Source organism: Schistosoma mansoni, chromosome W (genome assembly GCF_000237925.1).
Source record: "Schistosoma mansoni strain Puerto Rico chromosome W, complete genome".
In the NCBI taxonomy this organism is placed as follows: Eukaryota; Metazoa; Platyhelminthes; class Trematoda; order Strigeidida; family Schistosomatidae; genus Schistosoma; species Schistosoma mansoni.
Window position 1 is genome coordinate 33,912,216 of NC_031502.1, and position 15,548 is coordinate 33,927,763.

At 28.8% G+C, this 15,548-nt stretch overlaps 1 protein-coding gene across 1 annotated transcript in view; it reads right to left on the minus strand.

The window, feature by feature from the left end:
* Positions 1-15,548, minus strand: part of Smp_157860 (hypothetical protein) — a gene marked incomplete at both ends in the record, with an annotated part of 31,944 nt that overhangs the window by 10,917 nt on the left and 5,479 nt on the right. Inside the window, 3 exons of the mRNA XM_018789456.1 lie at positions 4,165-4,341; positions 7,967-8,118; positions 9,046-10,240. Of these exons, the coding sequence (XP_018654897.1) occupies positions 4,165-4,341; positions 7,967-8,118; positions 9,046-10,240 (1,524 nt within the window). The remainder of the gene's footprint in view (positions 1-4,164; positions 4,342-7,966; positions 8,119-9,045; positions 10,241-15,548) is intronic.

Consider the following 15,548-nt stretch of genomic DNA (forward strand, 5'->3'; position numbering starts at 1 on the left):
CACTATACTACAAAGACAAGTACTTCGTGGAAACTTTTCATGGTAGATTGTCTGAGATCAGTTAATAAATCACGAAAAGCCAAACATAATGGTAGTAATAATAGAATTTTAGACCTCAACTCAATGGTCAAAAAGGGTGTATTATCCTAAACGCGTATCGTGAACCTCTTAGATCGACTCTATTTCACGTTATGGATGGGACAGAATAGCCTTCCGGTGTGTTTTGGTTTACAGCAACTTCTTGGTTGTTGCCTTTTCATGGCATCAAAAGCATTATTGAAATTTTAACAATCTTAATATATTTTGTTTTCCAACTGATGTTTTTATATCTAAAATAGTTTAAGATCCCTTATTTCAGTCAAACACTCTTATCATGTAATGAGTGATTATTTTAATTTTCCAATAGTGAATAAATCTGGATCTATTATAACTGAAACATACTTGTATGGCTTAACATAAGAAAGAAGACAAACACTGGTTACAGATGAATATTTATCTCATATTCAAGTACTAGATCTTTGTAAATAATATCTCAGTATTCAAATTTATCTCGGATTGATTATTAGTTTAACCTGAGTAACTATAACCTAAACAAATATACTTAATACATAGTTGTTATAATGCTTGGTGGTTTAGCTTCAAATGACTCACGCTTTCAACTATGAAAAATACTAAAATCTCCACAAAACCCATTCTGATAAATAAATATTCAACAAGAATATTGATTTATGAATATTAATATTGGATTGATTATTGATTGAAGTTTTGAAAATTATTTCATTTTATACTACTTATTAGTCTTAATGAAAACATAATAATTTATAAACATGATTATAATTATTAGAAGGGGTTTTGTGGAAATTTCAGTATTTTTCATAGTTGAAAGCGTGAGTCATTTGAAGCTAAACCACCAAGCATTATAACAACTATGTATTAAGTATATTTGTTTAGGTTATAGTTACTCAGGTTAAACTAATAATCAATCCGAGATAAATTTGAATACTGAGATATTATTTACAAAGATCTAGTACTTGAATATGAGATAAATATTCATCTGTAACCAGTGTTTGTCTTCTTTCTTATGTTAAGCCATACAAGTATGTTTCAGTTATAATAGATCCAGATTTATTCACTATTGGAAAATTAAAATAATCACTCATTACATGATAAGAGTGTTTGACTGAAATAAGGGATCTTAAACTATTTTAGATATAAAAACATCAGTTGGAAAACAAAATATATTAAGATTGTTAAAATTTCAATAATGCTTTTGATGCCATGAAAAGGCAACAACCAAGAAGTTGCTGTAAACCAAAACACACCGGAAGGCTATTCTGTCCCATCCATAACGTGAAATAGAGTCGATCTAAGAGGTTCACGATACGCGTTTAGGATAATACACCCTTTTTGACCATTGAGTTGAGGTCTAAAATTCTATTATTACTACCATTATGTTTGGCTTTTCGTGATTTATTAACTGATCTCAGACAATCTACCATGAAAAGTTTCCACGAAGTACTTGTCTTTGTAGTATAGTGTAGATGTGACGAACATCTAATTCTCAAAACTACACAATATTTTCACATTCAATTTCTCAAAGAACTTTACTGTCGCCCATCAAAATAATTGAACGAATTCAATAAAATGAATTTTTTAAATGGTTTAACTTTGTTTTACTTAGTTACTTCCTTGAACAATGAAATAATAAAGTTCATTATTTTCATACATCATATTAAAACTATTGAAAGTATACTATTCGATAAATGCATTCTTTTTTAGTGATAGGTCACGTGTAAAAGACAATTATATTAGTGCTGTTACTATCAGTGTATACACACATATATTTATATATAAAAAGGTATTCATATCTACTAGTAGTGAAAACGAAAAAAAAGCATTTTCAAAAAATAAACAACTTAACACAAAAAAAAATTAAATCCGGCAACATATATATCCAGAGGTCAAACAATTTTCAGAAGTAAAAATATAAAGACAGATGGATTGTTTCTAAGTTTCGACAGATGTATGTATCTTACAGTCACAGAATCTACTAATACATACCGGTACACTAGATAGCCTTGTAGTTATGTATACATTTATACATATGCATATATGCTCACTCCCTATCTTCTTTTCTTTTCTCTCAAAACAACTCTTATTTTGTATCTTTAGTGATAACAATAGTGTTTCCATCAGTTTATTCATGGTACAAGAACACAAATAAATGAAGAAAATTAACAATAAGTATCGAAAACCCGTATCATAAATGAGATAAATTAATCGAGAAAATGTTGATGAGTCGTTAAATATAAGAATCTACCAAAAAAAACAAACTAGTGAACAGAAGAAATAAGAAGAAAGATAGAACGATGGACAGACAATAAAAAAAGCGTGAAAGTATACTAACCTTAAACAGTAAGTTTGTAGCACAACATTAAAAAAAAAAGAAATCATCATGACAACCATGGCCGAAACTATATTCAGTTTAGTTAAATTAGATATGGTAAACGGCAAGATGAAAAAGAGAATAATTGGAGTTCTCATTTGAGAAAAATCACTGCTACGACTTCTCCGGGTAGAGACTAACATTACCCATCTAATTTTTGACTAGAATATTGAGAAAATATTCACTACTTATCATTGGTATCACCATTATCAACCTTACTACTGCCAGTTCTTTAACTACTCTTGTCATAATTTAAATGCGGGTTGAATTAAAACTAAAATACAATTTCATTTTTACTTTATACAAAAATAAGAAACAAGAAATAGAAAAAAAAAGGGATAAGCAAATTTGAAAGAGAGAAAGAGAGAGATAGAATGAGAAAGCTAGAATTATTAAAGTCATCAACATTATTGTGAATAAGTAATTAGTCATATGTATGATAGTTCATCTAATGTAGGCAACTAGTAACTAATACAATTTGTTGAAATTAACAAAATTATCATGCATATCAAGTAGCAAAGTATATACACAATACATTTGCATTGTGTTGACAACAGACTAAAACAAAAAAACAAAAAAAGGAACGGAAATCAATTTAGGTCATCAAAGTGTACATAGTTGAATGTATTATTTTTGATGACAAAAGATAAAAATAAATTTAAAATAGTATGTAGTGAAAGTGTAAATGAATGAAAATTTTCGACGTTTACTATTCCATTCATAATATAGGTCAAAATACTATCTATGTGTAGTATTAAATTAGTAACCTGTGGTTATTTTAAATTACGATTTATGAAAAAGAGATAATTATCAGAAAGGGGTTTTTGTAGATATTATAGTAATCTGATAATTGAGTTCATAAGTCAATTGAAGCTAGATCACCATGGAACACCTGGAAACACTGGACAATCGTTTCGTCCTATTGTGGGACTCGTTACTAGTGTGTATTCACAATCCCTCTCCGAGATAAGAAAATTGTTACTAATGAGTGATGGAATTCTTTGTTCAAACACATGAAAACTATTAAAACAATTTTAACATAGAAACATAAATCAGATCCATTAAACTGTTAAACTTCTCTTGTTTACACTATTTAAGCCTAGTTCACAACCCTTTTACATTTATAATATCATAATTTTATAACTTTTTACCCGAAAAGACAATATTATCTAATGATTTCTACAGCTATTTCATGTTCTCCGTTCAAAGATAGGTTTCATGAAGAAAATTGCTAGGAAACCATTGGGAAGTCGATACTGTATCAGCGAAAATTCACTTTCTTCAGGAAGGATGATTAAGCCTCTCTAAAAACATCATATATTTGATACCACTAGGCTAAATCATGTCATTTTGTGTTAAAGGTGTTGATTATCATTCTCTTGTGATATGAATGTATCTTATTAAAATATATGTTTATCTCACTCAAAGTAAATTCAAATCGCATTTTATCATTTAATAGTGATATAATTCAAACATGTTAAAATTCAACATACCCGAAAACCTTCTCCACCGATTGTCTCAGGAGGTTTCATATCTTTAATTAAATACTGAGCAACATGATACGATAATTGATTACGTGTTACCGTATTATTTGATTTCGACTGCATGAATGTATTTCTCGTCAATGACATTGATGAAGAAGATGATGATGACGAACATGATGATGACTGATTAATAGTCAATCTGTGCTCTTCATCACTATCATGTTCTTCAATAACATGTTCAGATATATTTTGTACATTCTGTTTTATTTTCCAACAGGATTTCTTATCATCAATACACGAATCAGAATTATTATGGTTATTTATACTTAAATTGGTCTTTTCTGTATGATATCTTTTCATTTTCATATCTTCACCATCAAATGATTGATTAAATTCAATAGAACTACGTTTCTATGAAAAGTACAGAAGAAAAAAACTTCATGAAGTACTGAAAATCGAAATGACGCCATATAAAAGATCTATGTATTTATATAACTTGATGATTATATTTCAAGATTGTTTAAATAATAAAAATAAACGATTACATCAATATAAAGTAAATACAATGAAGAAAATGTAATAAACATACAATGATTTACGTCATCTTAGTTTTTTCTCCAAACAGACATCATACAATAACTTTATCTAATTATGTACAAGTATATCTGTAAACTAATCAGTTTTACATCTACCTACAGCATGACTTCTTTTTCTGTTAAATAATGAAAGTAAATGCTTAGCATTCAGTATCTATACAGAAGATAACACATTGGGCACCATCAATAAATCGAATAGACGTATATCAAGCTACATAATATTATAAATTATTTAGGCACATAATCATAGGTACAAGGAGGCACCAAATATATATGCAACACACTTTATCTTTCGATTTGTGGGAGAGCTGGAATACTGACAGGGCGCCCAAACCGAAGCAGGTGGTTTTCCTAAGGAGTCATTCCCCAGACCATTGACCTACAGATCTAATCCATGAGATAATGGGGCAGCGTTAGGTTATGCAGTCTCATGATAGTTGGTAACCAACAATAGGTTTATTCCCAATTTATTCCATCAGGATGCTGGAGTCAGTGTGCACCATTGGTATGTAACCAGTGTTTTCCAACTCGATTAAGTTGATCCTTGATATCCACGAACGTGGTCAAAGCGCCTAACATTCACTTTCCGTCGTTTGAATTTCGTAGACAACACGTTGACCACGAAAGGGCGGTGATTAGGACCTTCCTGAGGCTACACCAAAATCATGCACTGAATAGTTTATCTCACTGTGTACTTGACTAAATGGCAATACAGATCTCAATGCTAATGCCCTTTGTTTAGTTAATAAAAGGAACAAATATGCCTAGTTGAAACAATTTAAACCAAATAAATTTGAAATAAACTATTACCTAAATATGGTGACATTTTTACTTTAGCTGTTAATAGCATCTTTTATCGATTTCGGTAACTAGATGTGTTTGAACTAACTGGCAAAAGCATTCTGATTACTGATTACAAGATTTGAATAAACTGTTGGTTTACAATCTTAAATATCAACTTAACTGTGATCCACTGTATTACATAGAATATGAACATTTATTAAAACTTCATTAATGTCAGTTGATAATTGAAATAATACAATATAATATATGTTTAGCAATTTACGTGACAGTTACATTGATGGAGTTTGTTTAATTAGATAGGTTATAGTGTGATTCTTTGCAAAATTATTCATTAACTGATTATAGCTTCTTTTTTATCATTTCCCATTTCATTTTACACTAAAGAGTATTCATAAGAAGGTGTGAATGACTTTTGTCCACTTAGACGATATAAACTTAGACTTGAATGCAGGCTCAGTGGTCTATCGGTTAAGTACTCTGGCGCGAGATTAGTAGGTCCTGGGTTCGAATCTCTAGAGTGCGGGATTGTGGATGCGCACTGCTGAGGAGTCCCACAATAGGACGAAACAACCATCCAGTACTTCCAGGTTTTCCATGGTGGTCTAGCTTCAATTGACTCATGATTTCAACTATGAAAATACTGAATTCTCAACAAAACCCCTTCTGATCTATGATATAAACTAGTTCAGCAAGGTCGAGATTGAATAAATAAAGTGCTCTCACAATGTGTAAGTCTGTCAAAGGAAATGACAGTGGAATGTCCAGTAGCTCATAAACGAGTTGACGATTAAATTCAATTACTCCTTACCAATAATTCATCTAACTTTCTACTCGTTTTTACTAGTAGGACGTGTTGTAGATGAGTTAATTAATCTAACTTCGTAAACACAGACATCCTATGTATATTTCATTTATGGTGACTTTAATCCAAATCTTTGAAGTATCGTTTGACTATAAAACACCTATATCATTTTGATCATAACAGATCCTAAAAAAAATTAAGTAAATTTTGTTCGAATTCTTCATGCTTTTATTATTAAAATAAGAAATCACAGTAACACTACCTTTTTCTTTAGTTTTTTGCATTCATATATATTCAAACGGTGTAGAACTTTCTACGGGAAACATTTAAGTTAAGATTATTAATTACATTTATACTGAAGCCTGAGAAAATTGATGATAAAGAAATCCAAATAAATAATGATTTATAATTTATATAAACACACACATATAAATGCACATAAATAAATAAATATGGTGTTCCCCCCCCACCAAATAGTGTCACCAATCGTTTTCTTGTCTTATAACGGTAAGTTTTAACTAACCATTGTAATGTAAATTTATCTTATCTAATGTGAATCCAACTGTATACAATAATGATTATTCATTTTATCATATCAATTGATTTTAAATTCATCAGTAATATTTATTGGTCATTGAACAGACATTACCATTAAATAAATAAACATAATTATGGATATGGGAATGGTATCATCCCTAATCATCATCATTATTATTATTTTAATGTTTATGATATTCCAATTTTAGACTTGAATCACTTGTTAATTGAAGTGTCTTCTAACCATTTCTATTTCTTCTAGATTAAAGTTATAAAAATCTATTTTTATTTAAGTGGTGATATGAATAACCATGATTTAGTAGTTTTACATGAAACAATTCAATACGACGTGACATAGGTTACATTACAATAATCAAATCTCATACTTGGTACTCTTCTACAAAAGAGTAGTAACAACTGGAGAAGCCAAATAATAAAACTTTCGATAGTAGCATACAAATTCAATAAATTCAAATGTTTAAAACTTAATATTGCAAGACGGTTGTGAAATCACACAAATCGTATGAATTTAGAAACGTTAAGAACTCTACCCAAGACTCGAATGTCATGGGTTCGACCCCTAGCGGATTCGTTGACGTGAATAATTGAGTCCCATGCCAGGATGAGCCAGGTGTCAAGTGTTTCCTATTTTTTTAATGACTATCTAGCTAATATCAACCTGTGTTATAAACTACAGAAAACCCTAATGAAGTTAATGTTATCTAAATAATGGTTAAATTCAGTTGATCAGGAAAATACTTTTCAATAAATTAAAGATAATCATTGTATAATAAAAACTATAGTTTGGAAGCCACCCTTTTATTAAACTCTTAAAAATATACTAATGGCCTAGTGGCTAAAGTATTTGGCTTTCATCTGCTCAGTTACGAGTTTAGACTTTATTTAGTGTAATTTGTTTTGAAGGTGTATTTATTATGACATCAGCTGTTGTATCGTAATATATCTTTCAAAAACCCAATACGCAAATTTGCACTTGATAACTAACTTACTAAATTCACTTAGTATTGTTTATTTGAATCTTCCCATTGATGTTTAGAACTGCAACTGGTCAGTCTCTTATTGGCATATGTGCAAACTGTGCGTATTGCCTCGATATAGCCTTAATTCACAAGATGGATAGTTGCTAGCAGTGAAATCCAGTGTGATGCGCGTTTCGTCCCAATTGGGACTCGTCAGCTGGATGTACCTGCAACTTACTAAATGTCTTTGTTTTTTTAAACAAGTAGAAACATCATTGAAAATTCAGAATATACATATGTACAGAACAAAAACTTACTAATTCTTTTTCTGGTGAAATATAAACAGGACGTGATCGTTTACGTTTTGTTGATACTGTATAATTTGTTGAAGAATATAATGATGAATTAATCATTTGTTGTTCAATAGATGAATATTTATCATTCATTAATTGATTATTTGATCTCATATCTAAAATACAATTTTTAGTATCATTAGTTTTTATATTTTTAATGATGTCAAAATTACAATCATTTGTGTTATTATTGTATTTATAGTCATTACCATTTATATTATTATTATTAGAGTTAGTAACCATTGTAACTCCATTGTTATCAATATTATTATTATTGATAGTTGTAGATGTTGTTGATAAATCTAATGAAAGATCAGTTATTTCTTGATTTTTCATATCTAATACCTTATTAATACCATTCATCATAAAAGGTAATGTATTCATGTAAGAAAATTTATCTTGTCCCAATGATGGATAAGTTAAATTAGGAAATAAACAAGACATATTATTACTGTTATTAATATTACCATAACCATTATTATTATTATTATTATTACTAAGTGAAATTCTCGACATTAATGGATAACTTTCAGCTTCATTATTCATTGATGATGATGACGATGATGACGACGACGATGATGGTGATGATGATGAAGTGAAAACATTTGTATTACCATCTTGTATAGATTTATTTAATTTTATTTGTTGATTATTTGTTAAATTCATACCTATCATTGTTTCATTATTATTATTTAATTGAAATGATGAAGTGAAATTATTAAATGTACTTGTTGCTGGGTGACTTATTTCATTATTATTATTATTTATTTTTAAATTATTTACATTGATAGGTATTGAATTATTAAAATTTGACCAATTTATTGGATAAGTTATATTATTACTAATAGTAGTAATATTAGTAGTATTGATATTATCAGAATTTATAGAATTGATATTTACTGAATTTAAATCAGTAGTATTTGTTTTAAATTTTAAATTTTCTGAACAATTTAAATCTGTTGATGGTAAAATATTTGAAATTTCATTATTTAATTTATTTCCTATTGTATTAGAATTTAAATTTAATAAATTAAACATAACACATGGATCTATTAAATTATTAGGATAATTTGAAAATTTCCCATTTGTTAAATTAGTTAACCATGCATTTGCCATTAGTAATTGTTGTTGATGTTGATGATGATGTTGAGGAGATATTGATTGTAACATAGATTTGGATAATTGATTAGTAAAATGATTTGATTGATTTATCTCATCAATTCGATTCATTGTTGTACCATTATTCATACTACTATTTGTAAAATTGTTAGTAGTAGTTTCAGTTAATAAATTATTAACAGATGGCATTAAATGAACAAAACTACCCAAAGCTGACATCATCATATCTGATGGACAATTTAACATGGGTAATGAGTTAATACTATTGTTATTGATTCCAGTTGATAATATAGTAGAGGAATTTGGTGTTTTATTCAATTGTGTTAAATTAAAAATATTCTCATTGTTCTCATTACTTAAATTCAAGAATTTTTCTTTATCTTGGGTTATATTTTGCATGTTCAATGGTAAATTTGTAACTTCTTGGCTACCGCTATTACAGGAATCCATCAAATTTAAAGATTGTCCATTCATCAGAATATTATTTGTATGTAAATGATTGAATTCTTGGCTTTTATGTGTCGTTCGCATATTCGACAATAGATTATTTCTTATATTAATATTTGATTGTCCTCCACTACTACAACCACCCGGTGATGTAATACTACGATATCCCAGAGAATTAGTAGGCGAGGAAGAGGATGATGGTGATGACATGAAGACAGTGTTAGCCAATGTAGTGACTGTAATTGTTGATGTTTCAAATGGACTATTTACACTACTTAAACCCAGACCAGAACTGGATGATGGTGATAATTCATGAATACCTGATGTTGGTATTGATGTTGTCGTTCCAGATGAACAATTGATTTGTGGCGTATTCACTGGTAGTTGAAACGGTATATTTGGTAGTCCCGTAATATTATTCAACAATGTAAATGGTGATTTTGTAGGATTTGAATCATTTGACGGTAATTGTCCTAGTAATGTAGGTGATGCAAAAAATGACGGAGATGAAGTTGCTGCAGGTGATGATGTTTGATTAATGAAGCTTCCATTCAATCGATTGTCACTTTTTGATACACTGACTGTTGATGCAGATACTGCTGCAGCGGCTGACAGTAACATCTCATTCAAGAAAGCTTTCTGCTGATCAGACAATGTTGTCTGATAATTTGTCTGTAAGAATTAAAATGGAAAATAGAAAAACAGTGATGAAATATCTATTTATATGTTAAAGGGACTTCAAGCTTGAAATCAAAGTAATAAGGAGACAAATACACGTTTATTTATATTAAATAAACCAACAACTAAATTTGCTTTGACCAACTATCAAAAACGAATTAGCTAATTTACGGTTATTTTATGTGAAACCGATACCTGTATCAATACTAAATAAACGTCTTTTGATCTAATGATATAGACTTGAATTATAGCACCATTAAGTTTTACTCAATTAGTTGAGCTTATCATTATAGAGTTTAAAATAATGAACAATGATACACCAATATTTATTTCCATTTAGTAACATGACCATTATGTGACGCGATATCACAGTAAAGCTTATTATCTAGACACTTCATATACACAATGCTTTGCCTTGCCCCATATACGTACAAATTCACTATCTGTTCTAATTGTTATTTGTAGTTTAAAATGCTTTCAGGTATGAATTAACTAATAGGACCCTTGGTTAAATTTTCTACTGAACGTACCTTGAATTCTCGTGAAGATCACTAATGATTTATAAGAATGGTATGAAGTAATATGTGATTAATGGGAAAAAAAGGAGATATAATAAGAATATTTAGTTAAGTGGTGAGTAAGAAGTCAGATCTATATTCATTTCTATAATATTTTTAGATAATTAACTGTTAGCAAAGGTAAATGAAATAGAGTAACATCTACACTGTAAGACAAACTTATAATCTTATTCAACATAAGTAAAAAATAAAAGAGAAGTTTCCGGCACAATCACAGATTGTTTTTATAAAATTATCATTATATTTCAATCATTTCTTTTCTCCTAAAATAAGCATAAATAGGTAGCGTAAGTAAGTTAGAAATTTATTTAAACAAAAAAGTATTTTCGTCTGAAAGGAAGAAATAAAATAAACGGTTTCATTTGACCTCGTTCCCTACCTTTAATTTTACATACTTTATACCATATCCTACTGATGTCTTTTCAACTCTTCCTGTGTTTGTCATTCAATATCTATGAGAAATTTTATTTCGAAAGTCAGCTGAAGTTCCTCACTGACTATATATATATATGCTGACACTATCATACACAAATATCGGAATTGCTACCCCTTCATAATTTTTAAAGAATAATTATATGAAGTACATTTCCGCTTATACTGTATACTGCTCAATATATTCAGCAAGAGATGCCTGATAAACAATATAGTAATAATAATAATAATTCTGTGGTAAATACTACTAATTTGTAAATGTTCACAGTAATATTTAAACAAAAGAAAAAACAAACAGCCTGTTAATGTATTTTCTTTTCACAGGGGCAAACAATTCTATGAGAAAAAAATTCATTTCATTTAATATACATAAGGTCTGTTTATGATTGAATAGTGAATTAATATATTGAATATAATTCATGCTGTTAAGGTTAGGTTTATCGAAAATTTCAATATCAGAATGAATTTAATACATATTCATATAGATATACATTTAATAACCAGTTTTCTTATATGAAGACTGACATTGTCATTTATTCTATCTGTTTTCTAAAATGACATTCAAAGATTTTTTTCTGATAGAATGAAGACAGTAATTTACAATGATCAGTAGGCAATTTGAATTATGCTGTTGAGTTGAGATATATGTTTTCTACATTAGCACAAGACTAAAGACTTTCAAATCTTATAACGACACTACTTACATGCAATTACTTTAGACTTGTTACTAATAGAAGGAAGTCTTTTAGTTGCGGAAAGAAATGTGACATACTAATGGTGAGAGATAGTCGTCAAGTACGGAAAATTGACTTATTAAAGTTATGACAAATCAATCCACATTGAATGAATATCATATTACTTTATATTATCTGATTATGTAAAGCGATGTATTAGTGGTTGATTTGTTTCAATATTCTCTCTACGAGGTTCTAATCCCTCCTCGACGATTCTAGTTCGAACAACTGGGTAATAACACTAGCCCTTCAACCTAGAGTTTGTTCAAACCCAACTACGTAAATCCTCACCTGGGGAATGAGCGGTAAACAAAATCAAACAAGCAGTTTCTATTTCTTATTACGAAATAAATAACAATTATATTTTAATGAATTTTTGTAAAAGAAGATTAGAATCTTAGCTGATGGTTAAAAAATAATGATAATAGTAACTGTGTACTACATTCTACTAACAGTTACCGAATGAACGACACTTAAGAACTATGATCAGGTTGGTTTCGTGTTAATTAATTAGTTCTGATTCGGAAAGGTCACTATATATGGTTATAAAACAATCTAACAGAGCGAAGACATATTTCGTTTGAATTCGTTTTCCATCATGACTCTGTTATTATATATGTATTTGACTCAAGACTAGAGAACCGTTTCATTTTTCTTCAATAGTATGAATGTGAATCGGAATCTTAAGAGAACCATAGGTTTCAATCGAGTTCCAATGTCACTATTCTGTTGAGTAATAAGAGGGACATAATGTGAATGTAGTGTCTCCATGGAACAGTGCTTAAGTTTGTCTAATGGTCTTATGTTGAGTATATTCAGCTAGAATAATAATAAGTCCTAGCGATTGTCATATAAAGAGATAATAATCACAATCCACTTAAACTTTGTAAAAAATCAAAACTTTTTAATCTGGAAGTGATTATTACAGAAAAACCTCTAGTTTTAACATGGGCAATATGAAAGAGTTTGATCATCTTTTTAGTTTGATTAACACATAGAATGACTTCAATATAACAAAGTACTTGGGATGTCTCTATTAGCAGATATTTTCACAACTCTAACTTTCATTAGTAAATAATTCCAGATAAAAAAATTCGAATATTATGTTTAACCTAAGGTTAGACAGTTTCGTGTATATCTGAAACAATAATCATGACAACTGATTTTCCTACTCATTACAAATCATTTGTCGATAAGTAACTAGAGATAAACTGAATAATATATTAAAGATAACCCCCAAGATAATGTATGGTTATTCTAATATAATTGAAATCAAATTTATTCATGACAGTTCTGAATCAAGTGAAATCAGTGTTTAAAAAAATTTATCAACAGTTTCATGGTATGGCTATAACGTTAACTACTCATTTAGATGACATGATTAAAGTGTACTTAGTCTAGAATATAAACAATACATTTATTAATCCATGTATAAATTCTTTATCTAATTGAAACAGAAAACAAGTTCTGGCACGCAAAAATATGCAATATAGTTTACTCAACAACTGCTGAATCAAGACAAAACATAATGAATCATAAGCCCCTCAAAAAGGATTTAGCAGCTGAAGTTCACACTTGAAGTCGATTGGGGCACTATTCATTTAGTTGGACAAAAAACTGTGATTATTAGTACTTTTGAAATTACATTAGAATAAAGAACTTATAACTGTGTTCATCACATTCAATTCTTTAAAACTGTCATTTTCAGTTGAGGTAATTATGGTCACATTTAAAGGTCACAAAAGATATGTCTATATATATAAACACACTAACGTGTAAGTTTAAAGTCGATATACTTTGTATATTTTGCTAAACACTTTCTAATGTAGTTCGATATACCCCATATATATATATATATACCACTTAAACTGTCATTTCTACTACTCTCTATCCCATCGAATAGATGAACTGTGTTAATTTTCATATGAAAACAAATAAACTTGATCCATCCAAAAATTGACCAGAATATTAATACTAAAACGATGTGATGGTGGAGAGAAATCGAAATATTTAAACTATATTTATGATTATATTCACGCACTCTCTCTCTCTCTCTTCAGTATTTACATAGTGAACAAATGACAAGGAACTGAATGACTAAAAAAGTGATGAATTGATGAGATAGATAATAAGAGGAGGGTACACTATCTCGTTTCATTTTGTTTATATTAATATTTAGTTTCATTCAAAAAAATTACTTAGTTGAAGCTTATTACACTAACGCTATAGAGCATACATATGATTTATTTGAAAGTGAATTTCTTAGTATAAATAGAGATATGTTAAAACAATCATAAATTTTTTGATAGATGTCTTTTCCCTACTCTTTTTATTTAAAAAAAAAATGGTTGTTAAACGTTTTTGAAACCATTTAAAAATCAATTTAGGTCTCTTTTTTTGTTGTTGATAAAATTGAACATTGAATGAAAATTTTTTTAAAAAAAAGGTTTTAAATAATGTTTACTGTCACCTTTATTGAATCCATTTGATATTTATATGATTATGATATGAACGATTGTGGATTTTTAAACCTTATATATCTTTGTATATGTATATATATGAGCATGTGTTTATTTTGTATGGGGGAAAAGAGTTTAATAATAATTGAAAGAATAAATGGATATAGTATAATTTATATATTTTATAGGTTAACTTTTAGATATAACATTTATATTGTAGACATCTTTAAGTAAATTAAATTAAACTATCATTAATCTATGAGTTATTTATTTATTTATTTTAATATATATTTCAATGATAATAGAAATCTTTATTTTTTGATAGTTGAGATCCCGACTCATATTTGACTAATTTAACTATTTATATATAATGATATCTATCTATTTATTTTATTATTAAGATGATTTATATATTACTGTCTATGTTATTTCATTCAATATTGACCTTGTTTCCTGTATAAATATTTCTGATATCAAAAGAACACACATTTTTATTAGTAGTATCTTATCTTAAGATCATCATAAAAATATAATGTTATATATTATCTGATATACATATAATCATTTTGTTTTCTCTATAACACTTGCCAATTTGTATTATGATTTAATAGTATTATTTGATGAATTTCACCAAAACATTATGATTCTAATTATAAAATAAGGGTTAATTATTGAACAGATGGATGATATATGATTTAGAAAAAGTTGGTATACATAATCAGGTTTAATGAATAAAAGCGAATGACCGGTTCATCATATTATATGTATATATAACATCTTCAGTAATCTATCCTATTTGATTGTATGACTACTTTGAGAAGTGTAACTTATGATGTTATTTGTTATAGTTGAAAGTGTGAGACAGTGGTCTATCGGTTAAGTGCTCTCGTGCGAGACTGGTAGATCCTGGATTCGAATCTCGCGAGGCGAGATCGTGGTTGCGCACTGCTGAAGAGTCCCATAATAGGACGAAACGGCCGTCCAGTGTTTCCAGCTTTTCCATGGTGGTCTAGCTTCAATTGACTCATGCTTTCAACTATGAAAATACTGAAATCTCCACAAAACCCCTTCTGATGTTATTTGTGTAAAGTTGAACACA